This window comes from Vipera ursinii (assembly GCF_947247035.1).
Source record: "Vipera ursinii genome assembly, chromosome: 6".
NCBI lineage: Eukaryota > Metazoa > Chordata > Lepidosauria > Squamata > Viperidae > Vipera > Vipera ursinii.
The window spans coordinates 7,164,141-7,192,048 of NC_139515.1; the positions used below are offsets into that span (position 1 = coordinate 7,164,141).

Consider the following 27,908-nt stretch of genomic DNA (forward strand, 5'->3'; position numbering starts at 1 on the left):
ACTGTACACCTTTCCTTATGACACCCAAAACAGTAACTGCAAGAAATTTCTTGGAAACACCCTAAACATTTGTTCCCATTTTTCTGTTTTCCCACATAATAAGAAACAAAGGCAGCAATACTTTGCAAGCCAGCTCATTAGCTCTATTATTGACTAGGGACAGAGGAAACAAGTACAATTAAGAATTAAACTACAGTTCTGATAACAGAGGTACCTACCGTGGAAAAAAAAATTGAGAACTATCAGTGGTAAAAAATGTCGTTCAAGACAATATTACTTGTAATGCATTTTACATTGCCAGCCTCTACGATCCCACGAAATTTCCCAAGAGCAATGGAATGTATTTATGAAAGACATAAATGCGTTCATCTTCCGTTTGCTATCATATTTTGCATTGTCTTATTGGGTTTTGAGGTATTTAATTAGGATGGGCATCCAGAAAATTCATGTGCTTTGACAATACAAATATCCCATGAGCTATCTGGCAGCTGGGTGGGTGGAATCATGACCTGTCAATCAAAATCCAAGCATCTGCCCTTTTATGCAGACAAATGAGCTGATTTTGCATCACAGAAATATACAACCTCATTCTGTATTGCAGACATCAAAGGATTTTCATGAATTCTCAGGCAAACTTAATACAAATACTGATATTTGAACCTTGCAAATACTTTGAAAGATGAGTCCTGGAATAGGTAAGACGGTCTCCAATCCATCTTTTTCTTAAAAACTTATGTCCCAGCTGAGCAACTGTAAATTATTCTATCGGCTAATAAGTTTCCAACTTATTTCTGTCCACTTATCGCCCACCCAATGTTGTGGGGAGAGATTTGTATCCATAATCCATGCTTCCCCTAGCTCACAAAACATGTACTCACACAATTTTATGATGTGTGTGAAAACAGACCATGTTGCCAGCTGTCCATCACATAGCCACTGCTCCACTGTTCTATATTTTTCATCCGACAGATTTTCAATGAGCCCTTACAAAGCACCTTTTGGGGGATCATTAAAGCAGCCGTATCTTTCACTAGCCTTGTCCAGCTGTTTCAGAAGATGCTCTTGGCTGTCTCTGTAACCAAAACCCCTTTTCTGGGGGTGACATAGGAAGGGAAGAGTTCAGGTAGCCCTCGACTCACAACCACAATTGAGACAAAAAATTCATGTTGTTAAGTGAGAAATTTATTTTTCCCCATTTTACGACCTTTCTTGCCACAGTTGTTAAGGGAATCACTACAGTTGTTAAGTTAGCAATCCAGTTGTTAAGTGAATCTGCCTTCCCCATTGACTTTGCTTGTCAGAAGGTCACAAAAGGGGATCACATGACCCCCCGGAACACTGTAACTGTCACAAATATGAGTCAGTTGCTAAGCATCTGAATTTTGATCGTGTGACCATGAGGATGCTGCAATGGTCACAAGTGTGAAAAATCAGCCACTTTTTTCAGTGCCGTTGTTAACTTTGAATGGTCACTAAGTGAACAGTTATAAATTGAGGACTCTCTGCAATGTGGCTGTGCACGCCCCCAGTTTGGCTAGACTTCTGGAGCAGCTGCACAAACCAAAAGATGCGGCTGCTTTGAACTTTCATAAATGCTTTGTACCTACTCTTCATGTGTTTTACCTCCGCACGTTTGAAGAATTGGCACAGCTTTAATAAATTTAAATATATAAAATATTTAAACTGACTGTGAAGATGAAAGTTGAAGAACAAAGTGCAATTCGGCATCCATTTCAGAATCAAGACAAGAAAACATTTGCCTTTACTTACCACCAAAGCTGTTGATCTGTTACTCAGGAGTTTCTCAATGTCTTGAGCAGCACTTTCCACTAACTGCCGGGCATTGTTGGCTTCCACTGTGTATAAGTTTTTGTTACGCTGATAGATCTGAAGAAGGAAACAAAACAGGAGACCTGAATAATAATAATAATAATAATAATAATAATAATAATAATAATAATAATAATAATAATAATAATGTTCTGTAGAGAAGATAGATTAATGCAGAGTTTCTCAGCCTTGGCAACTGCTAAGCTGTTAAGTGAGTTTTGCCCCATTATACAACCTTTCTTGACACAGCAGTTAAGTGAATCTCTGCAGTTATTAAGTTAATAACACGGTTGTTAAGTGAATCTGCCTTCCCCATTGACTGCTTGTTAGAAGGTCGCCAAAGGGGATCACGTGAGTCCGGGACACTGCAACCGTCAGTTGCCAAGCTTCTGAATTTTGATTATTTATTTTATTGATTTATTTATTATTTAAACTTGTATACTGCCCTATTCCCGTAGGACTCAGGGCAGTTTACAGGGAAAAATTAAAAATACATACATACAAAGTTAAAATTGATTAAAACTAAAATTAAATTAAGTCCCTGAATTTAACTAAAACCCCATTAATAAATAACTAAAACCCCTCAGTCTGGGGTTATGTGATCATGGGTGTGCTGCAATGGTCATTAGTGTGAAAAAGTCGTAAGTGATTGTCTTCGGTGCTGTTGTAACTTCGAATTGCCTCTAAACAAATAGCTGTAAGTTGAGGAAGACCTGTATTCATAGAATGAAGCAAGAGTAAGCATACCTTATCATCTGACATAACAGGATCTATTATGTCATCTTTGCTTGTGTGTTGAGGGCACTCAACACTCAAAAGTCTGGGGAAGGTCTTACTACAAACAATACATCCATTTTTTATTATTATTATGGTCACAGACTAGAGTTAGTTCTTATTTCCCTATAGGCTCCTTCTGCAAATTTAAAGCCTTGAAAATCAGAATTTTAAATCTCAAAAAAGAGGGGGCTCTAACTCTTGCCAAATTACAGCTTTCAGCACTCCCAAGTGGCATTCCTACCGCTGAGAAATCTGATGTTGTAATTAGCCATGGTCAAACCCTTTCTATTTTAAAGAACACAGAATGTACCCAAGTACAGAGATGGATTCCTGCATCTTCATGGCAACCAAAATAATGGTCCTTTAGAAAAGGTTTGGGAGAAAAATAGGCTTAGATTTAGCTCTGGATCGTACCCTTTGTGCATCATTTTCTAAAGCAGAATTCTTGCTTGGGGCTTAGTCTACAAACAGACTCTATGGAAACGATGTTGAGGTTGTATGAGATGACATGAAGGATTTAAGCCATAGTATTGTTATATCAAGGGACGCGGTGGCTCAGTGGTTTAGGACGCTGAGCTTGTCGATCAGAAGGTCGGCAGTTTGGCGGGTCGAATCCCGAGTGCCACGTAACAGAGTGAGCGCCTGTTACTCATCCCAGCTTCTGCCAACCTAGCAGTTCGAAAGCACGTAAAATATGCAAGTAGAAAAATAGGCACCACTACGTTGGGAAGGTAACAGCGTTCCGTGCACCTTTGGCGTCCAGTCATGCTGGCCACATGACCACGGAGACGTCGTCGGACAAGCGCTGGCTCTTCGGCTTTGAAACGGAGATGAGCACCGGCCCCTAGAGTCGGAAATGACTAGCACGCATGTGCGGGGGAACCTTTACCTTTACCTTTATTGTTATATCAGGGGGTGCGATGGCTCAGTGGTTAAAGATGCTGAGCTTGTCAGCTGGAAAATTCGAGACCCGAGCACAGCGTGATGGGTGAGCTCCTGCCCACCTAAGCAGTTCGAAAGCATGCAAATGCGAGTAGATAAATAGGTACCAATACGGTGGGAAGGTAACAGCATTCCATGCACCTTTGGCATATAGTCATGCTGGCCACATGAACCGAGATAATGTCTTCAGACAACACTGGCTCCCTGGAGGTGATCACTGTGCCCTAGACTCAGACACAACTGGACAGGGAAACCTTTACCATTATTGTCGTACCATGAACAGGAATCTCTTTGATAGAGATCCTTTGTGATCCTTTGTTGAGCAACGCCATTAAGACAACATGAAGGAACAACATGGGTGGGACACATCGAAGCAATGAATTAATTAAGATTAAAATGCATTGCCTCCTTGAGAAATCTATGGGCAAGGTCTAAAGAAAAAGGAAACAGCCAAATCAATTATAATGAATCGGAGTTTTATTACCGATGTCACCCAGATCTATAACAATATCTTAAGGCGAAGTGAACAAGCAAGAAAAATGTATTGATGAAGTCAACAGATGGCATGATTTTCTACAGACATTATGCTTCTGCTAAGTGGGTGTCACATTGTCTTAAGAGAAGCCAGCCAAGGCAGCCCAGAGAAAGGTCCAACACTAATTTATTGGACAACTTCCAATGCTTCTGGCATTACACATTTCACAAAGAAAAAAAATGACTTAATTTGGCAACTATTAATATATCCCAACGCCAGCGCATCTTAATTCTTTTATTATGGCTTTGTATTTTGGGGATATAAATGGTTCTGTTCATCAGTTCTTTGATAATTTATTTATTTATTTATTTATTTATTAATGGGACTTATATCCCGCCCTATCTCCCGAAGGACTCAGGGTGGCTAACAACAATAACATATAACAGAAATTAAGATAAGATTAAAATTAAAGTCATCTGTGCAATAAATTAAAATTAAAAATTAAAAATAAATTAAAAATTGTAAACATAAAATGCCTGTCAGTCCAGGTCAGCCAGGTGAAAAAAGGAGTGTTTTGAGGCCGTGGCGAAAGGACCGGAGATCTTGGGCCATCTGAAGCTCAGGGGGGAGCTGATTCCATAGGACTGGCGCTCCACAGAGAAGGCTCTTCCCCTGGGGTTCGCCAGCTGACATTGTCTAGCCGACGGTACCTTGAGGAGGCCTTCTCTGTGTGAGCGTACTGGGCAATGGGAATTCGTTCCCGGTAGCAGATGGTCCTGCAAATATCCCGGGCCTAAGCCATAAAGGTGGAATCAGCATGAGTAGTAAATTTATTTATAAAATGCTATAACAGAATAACAGTAATAAGTTGGAAGGGACCTTGGAGGTCTTCTAGACCAACCTCCTGCTCAAGTAGGAAATCCTATACCATTTGACCCAAGTGGCTATCCAATCTCTTGTTAAAAGCCTTCATTGATGGAGCACCCACAACTTCTGGGGGCAAGCCGTTCCACTGGTTAATTGTTCTCACTGTCGATGGCCACAACTTTGTAAATAAAAGTGGTCTGAAAATTGTGGAAATTTCAGTTCCAACAGAGCGGTGGGTCCTGTAGCTTTTATGCAATTCCGCAATTCAAAAACTGAATACCGCAATTCAAAAACTGTTGCAGTATAAGGCATCATTTGAGCTAACTCAAGGGGACAAACAGACAAACAGATCGCCACAATGAGAGTTTTTGTATCGTATACATATAATTACAGAGAATATTAGGAATGTTGGTAATGTTAGGGTTGTTCAAAATACCTGGTCTTTCATTTATGGAAAGAACAATAAATAAATCTTAAAATCAAATAAAGCCTATCATTTCGTGATTTTTTTAAAAAAAAAATAATGTGCCTTAGTACTGGGCATACTTACTGTAATACTCATATAATACTGTATCAAAAAGATATGTCACATATTTTGTCTATGGTCTATATATATGATTTGTTTATGTTGCCTATAATATATATATATATATAAAACATCTTATATGTGATATATAATTCTCAACTTATATTTAGCTCATTTAGTGACCGTTTGAAGTTACAACAGCACTGAAAAAAGTGATTTATGACCATTTTTACACTTACAACTGTTGCAGTATTTCCATGTAATCAAAATTCAGACACCAGGCAACTGACTCATGGTTCTGACGGTCAGTGTCCCAGGGTCACGTGATCCCCTTTTGTGACCTTCTGACATTCCAAGTCAGTGCAGAAGCCAGATTCACTTAACAACCTTGTTACTCATTGAACAATTGCAATGAGTTACTTAACAAGGAAGGCAAAAAAAATTATAAAATGGGGCAAAACTCTTTCAACAATTGTCTCACTTAGCAACAGAAATCTGGGGCTCAATTGTGGTCATAAGTGGAGGACTACCTGCACAATGTTGTCTATATTTTATTTGTTTTTATTTATTTATTAAAGGTATTTGCCACCCATCTCAATCTCAAAGTGGTAGCAATACATTTGATTTGTGCCATGTAACAAATCGGTTGATTCAGTGCTAGAGGCAGAGTCAAAAACGAGCTTATGCGGTTTAAGTTTTAACTAAGCATTCACAGAAATCCAGGCCTGTTGGCTTTTTGTTCACATGGATTTGCACCTTGACTTAAAAATTGCACACTGGTTGCAGGAAAAGAAGCCAGGCTCCTGGAATTGCTAAGAATAAATCTTCTGTCTGAATTATTATTCATGTGCTTTCTCGGCTGGCTGAATTAATGAAGGATCGTGTGGTATCAAGCATTGTACGTACAACATCCTGTACATAAAGAAAGTCACCGCTTGGTAAGGTTCATGAAATGAGTCTCTGAAAACATTTGAAACCGTGCACTGATTTATTATGACACAGGCAAAGAATCACAGAAGGAACCATCTGAATGGCATCTATTTTGTAATGGAATTTCATAAAAAAAAATAGCAATAGTGTTAAGATATTTAATTTAATGGCTGAAAGAGTAAAGTGTATAATGAGCCACAACACACAGCTGTAGTTGATTGAGTGGAGAAGGTGGGCTCCTGCTTGAGGCAATCTACATTATGATTGGTTGCTGGGTGTAAAGGGGGAGTTGCCCTTTTTTTCCTGCCTTTTTTTTTCTTCTGTGTGCTCTGTACATTTTTTTTTATTTACCTCACGATGTTCCTGTGTTCCTGACTATCTTGTCTGCTCATGCATGAAGCAATCTATGCTGTGATTGGTTGCTGTGGGTGTAAAGGGGGAGTTTCCCTTTTTTCCCGCCTTTTCTCTTCTCTGTGCTCTGTATACTTTTTGATTTAACTCATGACTATCTTATCTGCTCATGCATGAGGCAATCTATGTTATGATTGGTTGCTGGGTATAAAGGGGGAGTTTCCCTTTTTTCCCACCTTTTCTCTTCTCTGTGCTCTGTATACTTTTTGATTTAACTCATGACTATCTTATCTGCTCATGCATGAGGCAATCTATGTTATGATTGGTTGCTGGGTATAAAGGGGGAGTTTCCCTTTTTTTTCCCACCTTTTCTCTTCTCTGTGTTCTGTATACTTTTTGATTTAACTCATGACTATCTTATCTGCTCATGCATGAGGCAATCTATGTTATGATTGGTTGCTGGGTGTAAAGGGGGAGTTTCCCTTTTTTCCCGCCTTTTCTCTTCTCTGTGCTCTGTATACTTTTTGATTTAACTCATGACTATCTTATCTGCTCATGCATGAGGCAATCTATGTTATGATTGGTTGCTGGGTATAAAGGGGGAGTTTCCCTTTTTCCCCGCCTTTTCTCTTCTCTGTGCTCTGTATACTTTTTGATTTAACTCATGACTATCTTATCTGCTCATGCATGAGGCAATCTACGCTATGATTGGTTGCTGGGTGTAAAGGAGGAGTTTCCCTTTTTTCCCACCTTTTTCTTCTCTGTGCTCTGTATGCTGTTCTATGATTTACCTGATGATTTACCACGTGGTATATTAGCAGCGCTTGACTTAATTGGGACTCCGGCTGTGCAATTCCTTGACAAATAGGATTCCCTGCTCCTATTTTTAGTGACTCAGTTACCCTAAAAGACTTAATAAAATGTGACAAAGTACCCTGCAGAAAATTAATTGATAGCGAAGTCCTACGCATAAACGCTCCACCATAAATTTATACAGAGATGTTAAAATGAAACCCCCTTTGAATAACGCTTGTCTAACCAAGGGCCTTTATTGAGCATGAAGGTTTAATTATTTGCGCATTGTAGACAGCGCACGTTTGCTAATTAGATCAGAAAAACACTGCAGTTGACAAGGCACACTTAATGGTCAGTTAATGAGCCACTCGGAGCAATGAGTAATATGTACATACAGAGAAACATGTCAAATGCACATAGACGTTAGACCCACTTTGGCAGGAGAAAGATAAAGAAACTTAGTTGAAGCTACAAAAAATGGCAAAATACAAGTTTTTATATTTAAAGAAGGTATCTATGGAGGTTCCCAGTCATCAGGTCATGGTTGTCCCAAAGGTGCTTTTTAAAGAAGCTACTGAACTTTCTTTGTTTTTCCTTGAAGACGTTTCATTTCCCATCCAACAAGCTTCTTCAGTTCTGGCCGAATGGTGGAGGACGGAAGGATTTATATTCCTTGCAGTCATCTGGTTATTAGCACTCCTTCTGAGGGTTGTTGAGGCCATACCTGTGTTCCACAACACAGTCCTTTAAGCAACTCTAAGAGGGTTACATGCCCATTTTCGTCCTAGTCAGGCGACGCTGCGGGCACAGATAAGCCTCCAAGTGGCCTCAACAACTCACAGAAAGAGTACTAATGACCAGATGACTGGAAGGGATATAAATCCTTCCATCCTCCACCATTCAGTCTGAACCAAAGAAGCTTCACATGATCAAAGGAGGAATGCACAGGCAGTCCTTGACTTACGGCCACAATTTTGAACAGTTGCTAAGTGAATTCTAAGTTGAGAACTACCTGTAAAAAAATCCTCTGTTTCATTTAAGAGAAGGACTTTAGTAAAACCCATCTATTAGGGACGCGGTGGCTCAGTGGGTTAGGACGCTGAGCTTGTCGATCAGAAGGTCGGCAGTTTGGCAGTTTCTGCCAACCTAGCAGTTCGAAAGCACGTAAAAATGCAAGTAGAAAAATAGGGACCACTACGGTGGGAAGGTAACAGCATTCCATGCGCCTTTGGCATCTAGTCATGCCGGCCACATGACCACGGAGACGTCCTCGGACAAGCGCTGGCTCTTCGGCTTTGAAACGGAGATGAGCACCGGCCCCTAGAGTCGGAAACGACTAGCACGCATGTGCGGGGGAACCTTTACCTTTTACCTTTTTATCTATTATGCCAATGAGTACCCCTCGTTGCTAAAGAAAAGCCCACTTACTTGAACAAGTTCATCCACCCCGCTGGCTGTTCTGACAAGCCGCACGAGGTCTTCCTGCATCATGTCCACCCACCGTTTTATCCTACGGAAATGGAAGAGAAAGAGAAGAAAGAGGTCTCATCAGATCAGTGGCGCACAGCTAGGAAGATCAGAGGGATGCAGGAGGCCTGAGAAGATTATTTTCCATGCGGTGGGGGTGGGGAGGCTGACTCAGAGGTTCCTTTGAGAGTGCCGGGAAGATGCTCTGGTCCCATTTTTCTATCCCATTTCTTCTTCTGCTTGCTCGGTATCTCCTGTAAAAACTTGGCCTGTTTGGATGTGAGCAAAACCTGCATTTTTTAGATTCAGGCAAATCTCTTTTCCTAGTAGACCAAGGGCAGCAAAATATTGTCTGTCTGCTGGAAGAAAAGGGCAGTGAATCCTCAAAACAAATTTATTAAAAAATGTCCTTCCTTCCTTCCTTCTCACAGCTTTCCTTTCCTTTCCTTTCTTTTTTCCCTTTCTCATTTTTCTTCCTTCTTTTTCCTTTCTTTTCCCCTCATTCCTTTTCTTCCCACTTCTCCTTCCTTCCTTCACAGCCTTCTTTCCTGCTTTTTTTCCTTTCCCATTTTCCTTCCTTCTCTTTTCTCCTTCCTTTCCTCCCTCCCTCCATCTCCTTCCATTCCTTCCTTCCTTCCTTCCTTCTTTCCTTTCCTTCTTTCCTTCCTTTCCCTTATCACTTAAATTAATACATTACAAGAGGGTTTTATATATATATATATATATATATATATATATATATATATATATATATATATATATATATATATACTGGCCTAAGGCCATAATTAAGTTACCTTGTTTTCCTATTTCAAATTCATGCCCAAGTAGAAGGATTAGGATTTATTAAATTTATATGCCGCCCTTCTCCCAAGGACGCAGGACGGCTCACAACAATAAAAATAAAGAGACATAAAATACAAAAATTAAAAAAGAATTAAACAATGAATATAAGATATACGGGACAATTTAACACAATAAAAACCAAATTAAAAACCATGGTCAGTCCAGGCCCGCTTGTTGGAACAACCAAGTCTTCAGGTCACGGCGGAAGGACCGAAGGTCAGGGGCTGTCCACAGCTCCGGGGGCAGTTCATTCCAGAGGGTCGGCGTGCCCACAGAGAAGGCTCTCCCCCTGGGGGTTGCCATCCGGCATTGCCTGGCAGAGGGCACCCTGAGGAGGCCGACTCTGTGGGAGCGAACCGGGCGATGGGAGGTTGACATTGGCAGCAGGTGGTCTCGCAAGTACCCCGGGCCTAAGCCATGTAGGGCTTTAAAGGTAATTACCAGCACCTTGAATCACACCCGGAGGGCAACTGGAAGCCAGTGCAGTTCGTGCAGGAGTGGTGTAACATGGGAGTATCGAGATCCTCCCAGAAGCACCTGCGCGGCCGCATTTTACACCAGCTGAAGCCTCCGGGTGCACTTCAAGGGCAGCTCCATGTAGAGAGCATTGCAGTAATCCAGGCAAGAAGTGACAAGGGCGTGGGTGACCGAAGGTGTTTTATTTGACATATGGAAAGTATTCAGCATCTCCCTTGCTTTTATTTTGCTTTCTTCCTCTCTCTCTCCTTTCTCACCTTTTAAGATCAGAGACGCAGAAGACCTTCTGCAACTTTTGAATTCTTTACTTTTTTTTTTTTTACTCTCTTTACTTTTTTACTTAATAGCCTCTTGGAACCTCTTCTGAGAGCCTCATCTGATCTGAGCGATCCAATGAATAAAAATTATTCAAGCAGTTTCTTTTCTGTGCATGTGAAAACGAGCTAAGCTCAGCGGTACCCACAAGGGGGAGGTCAAAAGCAGAAAGACCGAAATCAAACCAATTTACTTTTACAGTAATCGGCCAAAAAAAAAAAGGAATTCCAGTTTTTAAACTGCAAACAATAAAGTGATTTCTGCATTTACCAATTCCTCACTTCAAGATTGCCCAGATATTGACATCGGTTTAAATCAGAAAATAGTGCCTCTGTAAATCGTGGCCAGAAAGTGATTAATGTATTCCGTCTAATAAATAAACTAATCGAGAAAGCCCAAGCCCCCACCTCATCCTAATTCAGCAGAGAAAATAAAATGATGTTATTTTCAGAAATGAAGATAAATGAGGCCTGAGTCACTGGTAAGGGAAGAGCAAGCAATTTTTGTGTTAACCACAGCATAAATGTTGACTTTCTTTTCACCCATTCTAGAACAGAGCTGGGAGCCAAAGATTACAGGTAGTCCTCAATTTACAACAGTTCGTTTAATGACCATTCAACATTACAACGGCAGGGTTAAAAGTGACTTATGACTGTTTTTCGCACTTGCGACCCTTGCAGCATCCCCAGGGTCACGTGATTTACATTCAGACGCTTAACAACTGGTTCCCATTTATGACGGTGACCCACTTTCACGTCCTTCTGACCAGCAGAATAAGCCGGATTCACTTAAGAACCGTGTCGCTAACTTAACAACTGCAGCGATTCGCTTAGCGCCCGGGGCAAGAAAAGTCGTAAAAGTGGAACAACGCTCGCTTCACCAATGTCTCACTTTGCAACATAAATTCTGGGCTCGGCTGTGGTCTTAACTCGAGGACTACCTGTGCTAGAGAATAATTGAAGCAACTTGAAATTGGGAGCAGCAGGAGAGGGGCCAGCTCCAAACAGCTGCCTTAGATGCAAACACGAAGCGGTCCGTCCAGAACATGTTGTAAGGTCTTCCACAGGAAGACAACAGAATAAGATCCCGACGGCATTGATTTTTGCACGCTCACTGCTTCGGCCTCTGGCTTTGCCATGAAAAGTGTGCATAATTCACGAGCCAAGGACGGGCACAGCTTGAAGAGGGGAAAAAAATAGATTCTCAGAGAAAAAGAGAGGGAGAGAGATATTACAGGCATCAGGATTATATCTGCAATGATTAGAAGCAAGGGTTTCCCTTGTGTATTATGTAACACAAGCGTTGTAGGAGGAAAAAAAAAGATCGAATCAGCACGTAAAAAACAAGCAGATGGAGGGGGAAAGGATCACTTTACAACAAGGGTGGATGCCTGTCCCTATCAGACTCCATCAGCCCCCCCCCAAAGCCCCTTAATATGGGGCCATGGACATTCATGGTTAAACTTCAAAAGTGAAATTTTGGGAGGCATCAAGATGCTAAAACCAAGGTGGAAATGACGGTACATTTTTCTCCGTAGGGTGCAAGCAACCGCTGGCAAAGCCTTCTTCGTAAAAACTGGGGGGGAGGGGGAATCAGGGCCTATCAATCCTTTTTGGGGGTGTTCTAGGCTTCACTCGAGCAAATCGTGCAAGTAGAAGGGTGACAGGAACAGATCTTTTGATCAAGTCGCTTTATTGCTGCAAGGCCTTTCCTATTCACCAGGACAATGCACAGACCGTCACAAGTTTCAAATCCCGTCGGCCGCTACGGAAAAGAAGCTAGTTTGTTCTCGGCTTACGACCACCATTGGGCCCCAAACGTCTGTTGCCAAATGAGACATTTGTCAGGTGAGTTTTGCCCCATTTGACGACCTTTCTTGGGACAGCTGTTAAGTGGATCACTGCAGTCGTGAAGTTAGGAATCCCGTTACTAAGTGAACCTGGCTTCCCCATGGACTTTGCTGGTCAGAAGGTGACAAAAGACCATCACGTAACCCGGGGACATGGCAGCCTTCATAAATAGGAGTCAGTTGCTAAGCAACCAAATTTTGATCCCATGCCTACAAGGATGCTGCAACAGTCATAGGTGTGAAAAACGGTCATAACTCGATGTTTTCAGTGCCGTCACTGAACGGTCACTAAATGAAACATTGTCAAGGACTATATTTGTCCCCCTTTTTTTTATTTTTAACTTAAGCTTCCTTTGTCCTGTATTCTGGAAAATGTCCACCTGCTTTCCTTAATCTGCACTAAGGCTGAAAAACAATCGTAAATCATTTCTTGTTTTTCTTTGAAGACGTTTCGCTTCTCGTCCAAGAAGCTTTTTTGGTTCTGGCTGGATGGTGGCGTCAGTCAGAGCTGAAGAAGCTTCTTGGGTGAGGAGAGAAACGTCTTCAAGGAAAAACAAAGAAAGTCCAGGTGCTTCTTGAAAAAAAGCACCTTTGGGACAATCATGACCTAGAGGACTGAGAATCTCCATAGACACTCGGTCATAATTCACTTTTTTCAATGTCGTTGTAACTTTGGTCACTAAATGAACAGTTGTAAGTTGAGGACTACCTGTATTCATTTAACATCTACTTTGTTTAATCCCAAGAATGCCCAGGACGTCCTTGTGGACCATTAGTGATCCCTCTAACCACCTGGTTTTAACCTGCCTCGCTTTGCCTTGTCAGAATTGTATAGAATTCAGTGTGATATTGGAAGATGTGCCTCTGTCCCGTATCAGTGAGGGTGGAAAGATTCCCCTTGTTGTGATTGTGGTGCTGATATGGAAACTATTAAACATATTGTCCATGATTGTCCATGATGTGCATTCTCTGGTCCCCTAGAAGATCTCTGCACAAAGCCACACCAGATGCCGTCGTCTGAATAGCTGAATTGGACATCCAGTGATGAGGCTACTGCTGTACCCCTGTGGAAGTCTTCTAATTATGTGGGTTGTATGTGTGGGTTTGCTTCTCTTTTGTCATGTTCTTATCGTACACTAAATAAATCACAATTGCAGCTGCTACAAAAGTTGCTGATGGCGAACAACATCCACAGAGCTAGGGTTCAGATTTAAAAGTTGTTTTTTCCCACGCATGCTTCGTCATAGGTTGACAGGGGTTAATCCTTCAACCAGAAGAGCATGGCTCCTTATGCATTGTTGCTGTGAGGGACCAATCTGATCTTTTCCCGTTGCCCACTTTAGTCCTCAGAGGTGGCCTCCTGCAGATTATCAGCTTGTTAGGAGGCTGAGCTGTAGACCATAATCCAGAAAATGTGTCCTACATGTGATTATAGAGTTTCTCAATCATCCAGGTCATGGTTGTCCCAAAGGTATTTTTTCCAAAAGGCAATCGGACGTTCTTCTCCCCTCCTCTTTTGAAAACATTTCACTTCTCGCTCAAGAAGTTCTCAGAATTGAAGCAGCTTCTTGGCTGAGACGTGAAACATTTTCAAAGAGGGGGGAAAAAACCCAAGAGAATCCAGTTGTAAGATACCCAAGCACCTTTAGCTATGCTACATGTGAAATTTCTCTGGCACTTGTCTCCAGCAAGAATCTTATAATCCTCTTTGACAGTATGCTGTTGATTGGGCACTGCCACGGTTAACCTAAATGGATGCCCACCACATTTTATCTTCTAAAGAACATTGAGAAGGAAATTCCAGAAATAGCTATGGTTCTTTTTCAAAACTGTCCACGGTTTGGTGAAAAGGGAGCTTCCAAGCTCACACAAAATGTCATTTTAGATAAGGAGAGAGGAATGGGAGAGGAACTTAAAATGAGTAAGGGAAGCACATCCTCAGCAGAAATTGGTCCAGCCTTTAGAGACTTATCAGTAAAGCAGGTGATGGTTTGTCTGTTCTTCCCCCACTGTAGTAGGCAAGAAAAGAAGTAGTGGATGGAAACTAATCAAGAAGAGAAACAACCTAGAAACTTCCTGACAGTGAGAACAATCAACCAGTGGAACAACCCGCCTCCAGAAGTTGTGGTTGATCCATCACTGGAGGCTTTTAAGAAGAGACTGGACAACCATCTGTCTGAAATGGTATAGGGTTTCCTGCTTGAGCAGCAGGTTGGACTAGAAGACCTCCATGGTTCCTTCCAACTCTGTAATTCTTGTATTCTGAGGTCAGCCAATGTATTAAAAACAATTTCCATTTATAACAGGTTATTTCCATTTTCAGCCCTTTTGTTTTAAGTGGGCTTTAAGTCCCCTAGTCAAAGTCCATGTCCATTATATTAATCCTTCCATTCTATTTTTCCTCATTAAATTAATACGTGCATATGCCAAGTACAAAATAATTTGCATCATGTACTGTCATCAATATAGGAGGCGATAGGCATCGTCAGGGAAAAAAAAGTGCTATTTAAGCAATTTGAGAAGAGGACCGTGATAAAGCAGTTAAAAGAAAATTACCTCATATTAAAAAAAAAATCCAGGACTTAATTGAGGCAAATTTTGCTGCTTGTGACTGGTTCCTGGAGGTGTTTCATTAAAAGCTCTTAAAACCAGTTATCTACGTGCTGCTAATATGAGGAAAATTAATCAACCACTAATCTAGTTCTTATTGCTATGCTCTGAAATCCACTTATTGCTCCTCATATTTAAGCCTCTAGAAATAATTCATTTACAATAATTCTGACGGCGGCGTTTGAGCAAGTATTACTGTTGTTTCTATTTAAAACAGTTCTTGGCACCCAAAGCACCACAAATTCTTCTTGTATTTTTAGCCACACGGCCACATGGAATCCAATTTCAGATTTCAGTCGGGTCTTTGCAGAATAAGCTAGCATGTGGCAATGCGAAAACATGATCTGGGCTAACAGGATGGGTTTCTGTTGACTGAACTGAGCATGACGGTCTCTTATCCGCCTTTGGGCATAAAAAGTAGGCTTTGAATTATACAAGCAAGCATTTCCAATAGAACAGGGGTCTTCAACCTTGACAACTTTAAGACTTGTGGACTTCAACTCACAGAATGCCCCAGCCAGCATGATAGCAGTGTTCCAATATTTGAAGGGCTGCCACAAAGGAGAGGGGGTCAACCTATTCTCCAAAGCACCAGAAGGCAGGACAAGAAACGATGGATGGAAACTAACCAAGGAGAGAAGCAACCTGGAATTAAGGAGAAACTTCCTAACCGTGAGAACAATTAATCAGTGGTACAACTTGCCTTCAGAAGTTGTGAGCGCTGCAACGCTGGAGGCTGTTAAGAAGAGACTTGTCTGGAAATGGTATAGGGTCTCCTGCTAGAGCAAGGGGTTGGACTAGAAGACCTCCAAGGTCCCTTCCAACTCTGATGATGCTCTAATTGTTCCACGGTCTTAAAAGTTGCCAAGGTTGGAAACCTCTGCAGTAGAGTACAGGTAGTCCTTGACTTATAACCATTTGTTAGTGACCGTTCAAAGTTACAACCAGCACTGAGAAAAAGCGACTTAGGACTTGGTCCTCATCCTTATGACCACTGCAGCATCCCCAACAGTCACGTGATGAAAATTCAGGTGTTTGGCAGCCAGCGTGTTTTTATGAAGGTTGCGGCATCCTGAGGTCACGTGACCGCCATTTGCAGCTTTCCCAGCCAACTTCTCACAAGCAAAGTCAAAGTAGGGAAGCTGAACCTGCTTATTGAATGCATGATTGACTTCATAACTGCCGTGATTTGCTTAACAAAGTGACAGAAAAGGTCATAAAATTGGGGTGCTACTCACTCAGCAAATGCCTTGCTTAGCAGGTACAATTTTGGTCCTGATTCTGATCGTAAGTTGAGGACTACCTGCAAAGTCCTTATCCTATCTTATTCTTTAAGGTAAAGGTAAAGGTTCCCCCGCACATGCGTGCTAGTCGTTTCTGACTCTAGGGGCTGGTGCTCATCTCCGTTTCAAAGCCGAAGAGCCAGCGTTTGTCCGAGGACGTCTCCGTGGTCATGTGGCCGGCATGACTAGATGCCAAAGGCGCACGGAACGCTGTTACCTTCCCACCGTAGTGCTCCCTATTTTTCTACTTGCATTTTTACGTGCTTTCAAACTGCTAGGTTGGCAGAAGCTGGGACGAGTAACAGGCGCTCACTCTGCTACGCGGCACTCAGGACTCGACCTGCCAAACTGCCGACCTTCTGATCGACAAGCTCAGCATCCTAACCCACTGATCCACCACATCCAGCAAAGTGTTACATTTAGGCAGGAAAAATCAAAGGTACAAGTACAGATTGGGTGAGACATGGCTTAAAAACAGTAACTGTGAGAGGGACCTTGGAATCCTGGTGGACGATCACTTGACTATGAGCCAGCAGCATACAGCAGCAGCCAAAAAAGCTAATACACTCCTGCGTTGCATAAACAGAGGCATAGAATCAAGATCACGCAAAGTATTAGTACCGCTTTACAAAGCCCTAGTAAGACCACACCTGGATTACTGCAGCCAATTTTCGTCACCATATCACAAAAAAGATGTTGAGAGTTTGGAAAAAAAATTCAGAGAGGAGCAACTAAGATGATCAAAGGACTGGAGACTAAAACATACAAAGGGACTTGGCTTTGGCTAGTCTAAAGAAAAGAAGAAATAGGGGAGACATGATAGCAGTATTCCAGTATCTGAGGGGCTGCCACAAGGCAGAGGGGGCCAGGTTGTTCAACAGAGCACCAGAGAGAAGGATGAGAAACATCGGTTGGAAACTGATCAAAGAGAGTAGCAACCTGGAATTAAGGAGAAACTTCCTGACAGTGAGGACAATCAACCAGTGGAACAGCTTGCCTCCAGAAATCGTCGACATCACTGGACATTCTTAAGAAGAGACTAGACAGTCACTTGTCTGAGTTGGTATAGGTCCTCCTGCTTGAGCAGGGGGCTGAACTAGAAGACCTCCAAGGTCCCTTCCAGCTCTATTCTATTTATTTATCTTTTCAGGAAGTCCTTGACTTACAACCACAAGCCCAGTTTTGAAATATCAAGGTACCGACACTGTTTCACACTTTGGCGCATTGAGCACTTAAGGAGTCTTAGAAGCAGGATAGAAAGAGCGTGGACACTTTTGAATTCTAAATCTGGAGAAGGCCTCTGAGAATATCTAGGATAGCCGAGGAACAAACAAATAGATCATCAAATGAATCAACCAATGGATGTTGATAAATGTGGTACGAAGTGCATCATGGTCCAAAACAGCTAAGTGGAACTGGAGTTAGTTAGGATTTTCCTGGAATTCTCCCAGGGCTATAAGCTAGACTGAAGAGATGGATTATACCACAAAGCAATATATCACTATCCACTCTAATCAGCACCACTGTTGGAGTTACCCTCAACATTTGAATGTCTGGAAAATTAGCCAAACCCTGCTAATTTCTCAAAATCCTGAAACCGAAAAGAAATGGCAGAATAAATCTCGTTTAATAGGATTTAATGAAATAACACTACCCTTTTACATAGGAACGTTATGCCCAGAAGGTTATTATCAGCTTTAAATTCATAGCCTGGCTAATTTATATCTAAGTGAATTTTCTTCAAAACTAATAAGCATTTCATTTTAGCCACGGGGGGGTGGGGGGAGAAAGAAATGAATGAATGAATGAATGAATGAATGAATGAATGAATGCTGAATGAAGGTGTGTGTGTGTGTGTGTGTGTGTGTGTGTGTGTGTGTGTGTGTGTGTTAAAATTCAGCAGAGAGATCCTGACATAGGAGGCAATAAAAGGAGGTTTAAAAAAGAGTTTTAAAGAGAATTTATACAAATGAGGATTTATATAAAAAAAAAGTACATTTCTCACGGCAATTCTGACTTTGCCTGAAAAAAGTTTTGATTGCACAATTTTTCTTGCCAAGTGTTGGAGAACAGACATTGTAGTGTATGCAAGAATGAAGAACATCCTTAAGCTCATCAAGTCAAGAACTTATCAGGGTTAGCATTACAGAATCGCTTCCAGAAAAGAATTAATTCATTTATCCTCATCTGTTATTCCTGACTACAAAAAAAAGAGTTTTTATAGACTCAGCTTGCTGCACACATCCTAGCGATTGTCTAATATTCTGTATTTCCTTTTCCCTGTGCAAATTTCTGCCTCAATATTAAAAAATGATTTATATCGTGCTTTAAATCTAACCAAATCCATTGCAAGACTGAAATTCTGTACTTTGGACACAGCCTGCATTAAGCTGAGGCAGAAATCAGTGCAAAGCCTCCAGAAGCAAGATAAAATACAGGCAGGATCTGAAACCAATCAATAAATTAGAACTTTTCAATGTTTTGGTGGAGCCAGTGAGAGAGAAGTCCTTCGTATCTCACGTGCTTTTGAAATTTCTTATTTATCCAACCAGTCTTCATTCATTTTCACTTGGTTGTTCTTTTGTTTTGCCAAATCTTCTCTTCTGGCTTTTGATGCACATCCTGATTCCAATAGAAGAGAGTATTTGTATGGCTGTGAAATTTGGACCATAAGAAAGGCTGAGCGCCAAAGAATTGAGGCCTTTGAACTATGGTGCTGGAGAAGACTCCTGCGAGTCCCTTGGACTGCAAGGCGATCAAACCGGTCAGTCCTAGAGGAGATCAACCCTGACTGCTCTTTAGAAGGCCAGATCCTGAAGCTAAAACTCAAATACTTTGGCCACCTAATGAGAAGGAAGGACTCACTGGAGAAGAGCCTCATGCTGGGAAAGGTTGAGGGCAAGAGAAGTAGGGGACGACAGAGCACAAGGTGGCTGGATGGAGTCACTGAAGCAGGAGGTGTGAGCTTAAATGGACTCCAGAAGATGGTAGAGGACAGGAAGGCCTGGAGGAATGTCATCCTTGGGATCACGATGGGTCAGACACAACTTTGCAACTAACAACAAAAAATTTTAGCTCAGGGTTAAACCAGGGGCCCTTGATGTTCTCTGAGCTTGGTGGTTTTCTTGCAGACATTTCATTGCCCAGTTAAGGAGCCCTGAATGATGTTACCTAGTTTGGTAACGCAAGAAACCTACCAAGCTCAGAGAGCATCAAGTACCTTACATCCCAATTGCCCTATTTCCATTTCCTTAAAGTCTTCTCTCTTGTTAGAACTTAGATTAAGAGGCAAGATCAGCCTCCGGCAATGGGAGATCAGAGTATCATGGTCACCAGACATCCTTCTTGCGTCTCCTATGCAGGTTAGTTACAATGTTGGGTGATGACATTATAGGAATGCAGAAAACACATTCGTGATACCACGCACTGGATATGACATCTCTGGAAAGAACACAATCACTTATAGTTGAGCCTGGCTGTTTATTCTTACACTTTTCAAGATTCTGCATTTATCCTACCCTAGCATTAAAGAGATTTCCCGGCTTTGTTCTCGCTTCTTTGGATTTGCCAGTGACAATTTGCCATGAAAATAAACAAGGAAAGCAATATCGATTTCTGGATTTCCGGATCAAAGAAATGGGGAGGTTGAAAAGATCCAATCTACAAATCCCACTTTGGATTCAATTCAGCCCAACCTGTTTTGCAAAGAAGATTTGAACCGTAGGGCCTTAGCTGGAATCAGAAAAATCACACGATCTCTTTTTTTTTTCTCTCTCTCAGTTTAAAAAGAGTTTTCTTAACTCGGTTTGAAGGGACGCGGTGGCTCAGTGGGTTAGGACGCTGAGCTTGTCGATCAGAAGGTCGGCAGTTTGGCGGGTCGAATCCCGAGTGCTGCGTAACAGAGTGAGCGCCTGTTACTTGTCCCAGCTTCTGCCAACCTAGCAGTTCGAAAGCACATAAAAATGCAAGTAGAAAAATAGGGACCACTCCAGTGGGAAGGTAACAGCGTTCCGTGCGCCTTTGGCGTCTAGTCATGCCGGCCACATGACCACGGAGACGTCCTTGGACAAGCGCTGGCTCTTCGGCTTTGAAACGGAGATGAGCACCGGCCCCTAGAGTTGGAAACGACTAGCACACATGTGCGGGGGAACCTTTACCTTTACCTAACTCGGTTTACACCATGGATGGCCAGAAGTGTAAATAAGCATCTTTATTTAAAGAAACTTCCTTCCTCCAATAATCAAGCAGGATTTTTTTTCCCCATTGTACAACTGCAAATAACCTCTTCAGTGTATCCTAAAAGCTATGCAGAGGCAGTAATTGGTCACCTAAATACCTAAATTGGTCACCTAAATACCTTTTCAATTAAATGGTGGCCACCATCTTGAACGTTTGGGGATCTCCATGGGGGTTCTTGGCCATGACGCCCTTCCATGCTGCAAAGGATTCTTTCCTGTTGTTCTCTTGCAGATGTTTCTCCACTGATGACGTTAGAAGAACACCAAGCTCAGAGAGCATCAAGAACTCCACACTTGAATCACCAATTGAGCCACCAATATTATCTTCTATTGGGAATTCAGTAGGATTCAATTCAATTCAAAGCACCGTTCAGAAGAACATTGTCGCTCTACATTTTCCATCTGCAGGGCAGGCTTCACCTTCGTGTGAGTCAGCACCCCATAGGTGGAGGATTGGCGCAAGAGCCTTTTATCACAGCTGGCACACAGCTGAAGAATTTGAAATGGGCTTCTCTTAATTCCATTCATCCTAGGGAGGAATGGCTTAGCTTCTAAAGCTGACAGGCAAAAAGTTAACCCGGTATTTTGAGGGTGGATTTTTGGTTTCTTGTGCAGCATTCTGTTGTCAAGGTAACACCAAAATTCTTTACAGAACGGCTCTGGATGCCAATAAAAAAAACAAATATATAGTCCTTCCAGCTATGTGCTACACAGCCCAGGCTTTGATCACAGGGAAATCATCTCTGGGGTTCATAAATAAAACATCTGCAATCAAAAAACGGGGCCACGCGGCTGTGCAACTTGCGCCCGTGTCGTCATGGTTACGCAAACATCTTTTGACTTCGAGCTTGCCATCACTTGAGATTTGATGCAGCTTCTCCAAACGGTCCCAGAGAATGGGAACAGCAAACACAGGCGCATACAAAAGAGAGGTGCCTATCATCCTGACTGTAATACTTTGATTGCTTTCCTAGACTTCCTTTCACGAAAGAGAAGATCTGGGTTAGTGGGCATGTGCCATTATGCACGGTGCGGTGTCTTCTTGCAAACGTGGTGCATGATGTCACTTGAAGTCCTAAGCCCTAATTCCTATATTCAAGGACCTCTGTTCCTACTGCTTTAGCTCTGTTAATGCATTGCTAGATTAAAACTTCCACCAGCCTGCTGTCCTTCAGGTGGCTTGAAGCCGCAGTTGGCAGGCCACTGAAGGCCACCATATTTGACCGGCTGCTGATCACAAACTTGACTATACTCCAACAGGCAGGGCTGTGATGCAAGAGAACAGAGAGAAAGACAGGGAGATGAAAATACATTAATTGAAAGAATCGAGAGGATTGAAATCCGGATGTAAAGAAAGTTTGGAGACCACCCCAGCATTGGGAAACCATCCAAATGAAACAATGAAGAAGAACCGAGTAGGTTTTTTTTATTTTATTTTTTTTATTTAATTTTATTTATATACCGCCCTTCTCCTGAAGGACTCAGGGAGTCAAAGTTGATCTGTTGATTTTTTCCTAATCATTGTTGATCAGTAGATTTGGAAGCTATCCCAAAGAGAGAAGGAGCCAGGAATTTTTGGTGGCATTATTAGTACAGAATGTTAAAACTGGTTTCTAGAAGTCATCCAGGGACGGTCCCCATTCACAAGAATTCCCCTGTAGGAGAAGGGCAGGAAGAGCCTGGGGGCGGAGTCAAGAGAGGAAGCAGCCTGGAATCGTTAGGTTCCCACAAATGGTCTAAGTTCAAACCTTCTTGAATTCCATTGTCTAGCACCAATTTAGTGCTGACCATTATTTGACCAGATTGTTGTGCCTAAGCTTCAGCAATAAATCTTCTTAACTGGAACTTGATGTATGGCTCAAATTCTTGGGATCCAATTACCCCACCCCCACCCCCATCCCCCCAGCCATTTCAAGACTCCTCTCTTGGCTATCTGCCATTTTCTCTCACAAGAAGTAAACAAAAGCAACTTCATTTTCAGTCCAGGACCCATTAAAAAATGGGGTCAAATAAAGCACGGCTAAGGTATTCTTCAAAACTCTTTCTCTTTACTTTTCAGCCTTTATTATTCCCGGCATGTTTGAATATCGCTGATGTAAAACAAGGCATGTTTTTAATTGTTCCAGATTTTGCTGGAGAGTCCAAAAGCTTGCCACAAACAAGCATAAGAGCAAAAAGAGGAATGCCTTAGGTTGCATGAGTTTTGGGGTGGGGGGGGGAGAGAAAAGGACAATATAGGCACTTGTATTTGATATTCAGGGCATTAGTATTTTATAACATGCATTACGATGCTGGACTTAAAATCTAATGGCTTTTATCGGTCATTCTGCTTTGTAAAGCAATAATCCTCAATAAGAAACATTAGGAGGACACCATAAATGCAGTCCTCAACTTACAACAGTTCATTTAGTAACCGTTATAGCGGCACTAAAAAAAGAGACTTACGACCATTTTTCACACTTAGTGACCATTGCAGCATCCCCCGTGGTCACATGATCAAAATTCGGCCAATTGCCAACTGACTCGTATTTATGACGGTTGCAACGTCTCGGGGTCACATGATCCCCTTTTGCGACCTTCTGGCAAGCAAAGTCAAGGGTGGGGGGAGCCAGATTCCACTTAACAACCGGGTTTCTAACTTAACAACTGCAGCGGTTCACTTAACAACTCTGGCAAGGAAGGTCGTCAAAATTCACTTCACAAATGTTTCACTTAGCAACAGAAATTTTGGACTCAGTTGTGGTCGTTAAGTCGAGGACTCCCTGTACTTGGATTCATATATTATTTATTTATTTATTTTATTAGATTTATATACCGCCTCTCTCCAAGGACTCGGGGCGGTGTACAGGGCAATTAAAGAGTATACTGAATATTGTCGTGAACCGCCCTGAGTCCTACGGGAGAAGGGCGGTATATAAGTCTAATAAAATAAATAAATAAAAATAAATATGGATGCTGAAATTTTCTTGTGTCCAGACCGCCAAAGTTCTGAAAATCAGCAAAATCTATGTTCATAGTCACGTTTGTTCTTCCTTGCTCTTTTTTTAAAAAAAAATCTTTCAGTGTTTTGTTAATACAGTGTCCCTCTAAATCAGACATGTCAAACACAAGGCCAGGGGGCCGGATCCGGCCCGCAAAGTGGTTTCATGTGGCCCGCGAAGCCATCCTGGAAACAGTGAGGGAATGGCCCCCACTGCCTTGGCCCTGGCCCAGAGACCCTCCTTCTGCCAGAGACCCTCAGATCTGTCCCACTCCTGCCCAGGCCCCCATAGGCACTCTTGATGCCAACGATGTAGAGCTGGCCATGCCCTCCCAGTAGGCCACGCCCACCCAGGCCACACCCACATGGCCCCCTGAGGGCAACCGCAATGCTGATGTGGCCCTCAATGAAATTGAGTTTGACACCCCTGCTCTAAATTGTCAGAACGGTGCATAATTTCCCTGTGCAATTCTTATTAAGGGGACAGTGCTCAGATACAGTGAAGGCAGTGGCAAAATATTATGCAAAAACATGCATATAATGACTCTGTTCCATGAGTTTCTGTTCTGATATCTGAAGACTTTTTTAGTTTCCTAGGCCAATCAATCACAATCAAGAAATTACTTAACTGGCCGGTCAATGGGGAGGACTTTTTCTTTGACCCTAAAGATTCGATGCAATTTTAAAAAAAAAAAAAGGACGGCCATACATTCCAAACACAGCAAATGGAAAAGGAAGACATCAGCAAATCCGAAGGGCAGAAATAGGAAAATTCAACTTAGGTTCAACTCCTGATCAGTCAAAATCAAATGGATGAATAGATGGAGGGAGGGAGGGAGGGAGGCAGTGTAGGAATGAAGAGATAGGGGGAGAGAGAGAGAGAGAGAGAGAGAGAGAGAGAGAGAGAGAGAGAGAGAGAGAGAGAGAGAGAGAGGTAAGTAGGTAGGTAGGTAGGTAGACAGACAGACAGACAGACAGACAGACAGACGGACGGAGATAGACAGATTGATAGATAGATAGATAGATAGATAGATAGATAGATAGATAGATAGATAGATAGATAGATAGATAGACGGACAGAGAGATAGATAGATAGATAGATAGATAGATAGATAGATAGATAGATAGATAGATAGATAGATAGATAGATAGATAGATAGATAGATAGATAGATAGATAGATAGATAGATAGATAGATAGATAGGCAGATAGACAGATAGGCAGATAGACAGATAGACAGATAGACAGATAGACAGATAGACAGATAGACAGACAGACAGACAGACAGACAGACAGACAGATAGATAGATAGATAGATAGATAGATAGATAGATAGATAGATAGATAGATAGATAGATAGATAGATGATGGACGTACGGACAATAAAGAAAGATACAGATAGACAGATAGATTAGAGCAGGGGTCTTCAAACATGGCCCTTTTATGACTTGTGAACTTCAACTCCCAGAATTCATGAAGTCCACAAGTCATAAAAGGACCAGCTTTGAAGACCCCTGGATTACAGAAAGAGAAAAACTGATTTTACATACACATACAGAGAGAGAGAGAGAGAGAGAGAGAGAGAGAGAGAGAGAGAGAGAGAGAGAGAGAGAGAGAGAGATTATATAAACAAGAGATACCGTAGCTAGTAGACGATAGAGAAAGCTAGACAGACAGATAGATGAGAGAAAGAGAGAGAGGGGGGGAAGAGAGAGAGAGAGAGAGAGAGAGAGAGAGAGAGAGAGAGAGCAGCTGTAGTAGTCATTACAAAGATTTAGCCATTCTTCTATCCTGGAAGAGGTCTATAATGTGTGGATTTAATTACCCATGAATCCCCACAAGCGTTTCAAGCGTATCAAGACATCAACAAGGCGTGAGCAATCTTACCTCTGACACACGCCCATTCATCTTAGCTTACCAGGGTTAGCTGGTAAATTTGATGGCTTAAAATAGATACAGGGATGCCTTTTCAATGAAGCGTGGAAGAATAGTGGCTGGGTGACATCTTAATTAAGGGGACTCTTTTCCAAGATTTCTTTAGAAGCCAGTCCTTAAAGGACAAACTCTTTCCAGTAAAAAAAAAAAACAGAGCAGAAATGACTGGCTTTGGTCAGCTCGTCCAGGATCACCTTTTTTGGAAAATGATAAAATCGGCTACTGTCCAGTATCTCATTCACAGGGAAGAGGCAGAAAAACGCTCTTGCTAAAATTGCGTTTTTTTGTTTGTTTGTTTCCCCAGTTGGGCCAATGAAATAAATCTTTTCGTTTATGGTTTTACTCGATAAAACATAGTGAATGAAAGGAATCGTAGTGGAGAACTTTCATTACCTGCATGAAACGTAGAAAATAAGAATTTTGTAGTCCTGTGCAGGAGTCCAACAACGGAGGAGAGATCCAATGATAGTTTTTAAAACTTCTCACGTCGGCCCCATTTCCCATCCCTCCTTGCAGAACCCAGCAATCTGGCTACAACGCTTGCTCACTCTTGTTCCCTGGTAAGAAATATGGAGGTGCTTTCCTTAACAGAACAACAGAGTTGGAAGGGACCTTGGAGGTCCTCTAGTCCAACCCCCTGCTCAGGCAGGAGTCCCTGTATCATTTCAGACAAACGGCTGTCTTATCTCTTCTTAAAACCCTCCAGTGATGGAGAACTCACAACTTCTGGAGGCAAGGGGTTCCACTGGTTAACTGTTCTAACTGTCAGGAAATTTCCCCTTAGTTCTAGGTTGCTTCTCCCCATGATTAGTTTAGATCAGGGGGTCTTCAAACTTGGTCCTTTTATGACTTGTGGACTTCAACAAGGCACACCTGGCTGGGAGCTGACTTCTGGGAGCTGAAGTCCACAAGTTATAAAAGGGCCAAGTTTTGAAGACCCCTGTCTTAATGCATCCTGGCTGAGGAATTCTGGAAGTTGAAGTCCGCAAGTCATAAAAGGGCCAAGTTTTGAAGACCCCTGTCTTAAAGCATCCTGGCTGAGGAATTCTGGGAGTTGAAGTCCACAAGTCATAAAAAGGCCAAGTTTTGAAGACCCCTGTCTTAAAGCATCCTGGCTGAGGAATTCTGGGAGGTGAAGTCCACAAGTCATAAAAGGGCCAAGTTTTGAAGACCCCTGGTTTAGATCTTTGAGGTCTTCTAACCCAACCCCCTGCTCAAGCAGTGGTATCAAAGTGGTACGGGCTACATTCTTAGGCAATAGCACTTTTCAGAACCAAGTCTTTTGAAAGGCCAGGTGTGGTGGGAAATTGTGAGGCAACTATGCAAGCCACAAAGGCGTTCTCATGCGCATAAAAGGGGAAGCCACTCCAGAAAGCAGATGAATAATTCACGACCCACTTTAACATTTTCTCAGAGAGAAACCGCCCGATCACTTGGTCACAAACACACACTGCCGCTAAGAAAATGGGGGCTTATTCCATTTGGCTCATAGGCCTGCCTATTAAGGGCTAGTGACTGAGCACCCCACACAAGCATTTGTTGAGGTCACCCAGTATTACAGGAAGCCGTTGTACACATTTCAGCCAAAGGAAGCTTGGATGGAGCGCTCAGGACAAGTGCCAATTCTATCATTAGCAAAAAATGATTTTGTTTGTCTGGCTCATACAGCTTGGCTTTTTCCAACTGGATTTGTTCCATGGTGTCAGACCTATTTTCTAGTTATGAAGGTTTCAGAGATGTTTAAGAAGGCCTTACATTTTCATGGTTGTTCGGTCACTAATTCCTATCGGACTCTTCACTCATAGACAATAGCATGCCAGACCGCCGCCACCACCCCGTCCTCTTCCACCAGCTCCCAGAGTTCGCCCACATTCATGTTCATTGTGTCGATGACCCTATCTAACCATCTACTCCTCTGCCGTCCCCTTCTCCTTTTGCTTTCCATCTTTCCCAACATCAGGGACTTTTCCAAGGAGCCCTCCCTTCTCATTTGGTGGCCAAAGAATTTGAGCTTCAGCTGGTCAAGGTTGATTGCCTTACAGCATCCCTGCTTCGGACAGGAAGGCGGTGGGGAGAGTGGTGAGGACAGGAAAAAAGATCATTGGCAGTTCCCTCCCTCCCATCCAGGACACAGCACAGAAGCGTTGCTTGAGCAGGGTCCGCAAGATTGTCTGGGACACTACACACCCTCTACACGACTTGTTTCCCTTGTTATCGTCTGGGAGGAGGGGGCTCCGTGGTATCCAAAGCAGAACATCCAGATTCAGTCACCGCTTTGTTCCATACAGTGTTAACCTTGTGAACTCTCAAGCTGTTATAGCATTTCCTGCTTGGTCAGGGGGTTGGACTAGAAGACCTCCAAGGTCCCTTCCAACTCTGTCATTCTGTTCTCCTATTCTCTTATCTTGCGACTCC

At 42.3% G+C, this 27,908-nt stretch overlaps 1 protein-coding gene across 1 annotated transcript in view; it reads right to left on the reverse strand.

Annotated features, from left to right (window-relative positions):
- Nucleotides 1–984: 984 nt before the first annotated feature.
- The window catches only part of LOC310642735 (voltage-dependent calcium channel subunit alpha-2/delta-1-like), a gene marked incomplete at its 3' end in the record, with an annotated part of 54,480 nt that continues 27,556 nt past the window's right edge, over nt 985–27,908 (reverse strand). The window contains exons 2-4 of the mRNA XM_083366624.1: nt 8,922–9,003; nt 1,771–1,887; nt 985–1,092 (exon numbers count right to left, since the gene is read on the reverse strand). Coding sequence (XP_083222750.1) covers nt 985–1,092; nt 1,771–1,887; nt 8,922–9,003 — 307 coding nt within the window. The remainder of the gene's footprint in view (nt 1,093–1,770; nt 1,888–8,921; nt 9,004–27,908) is intronic.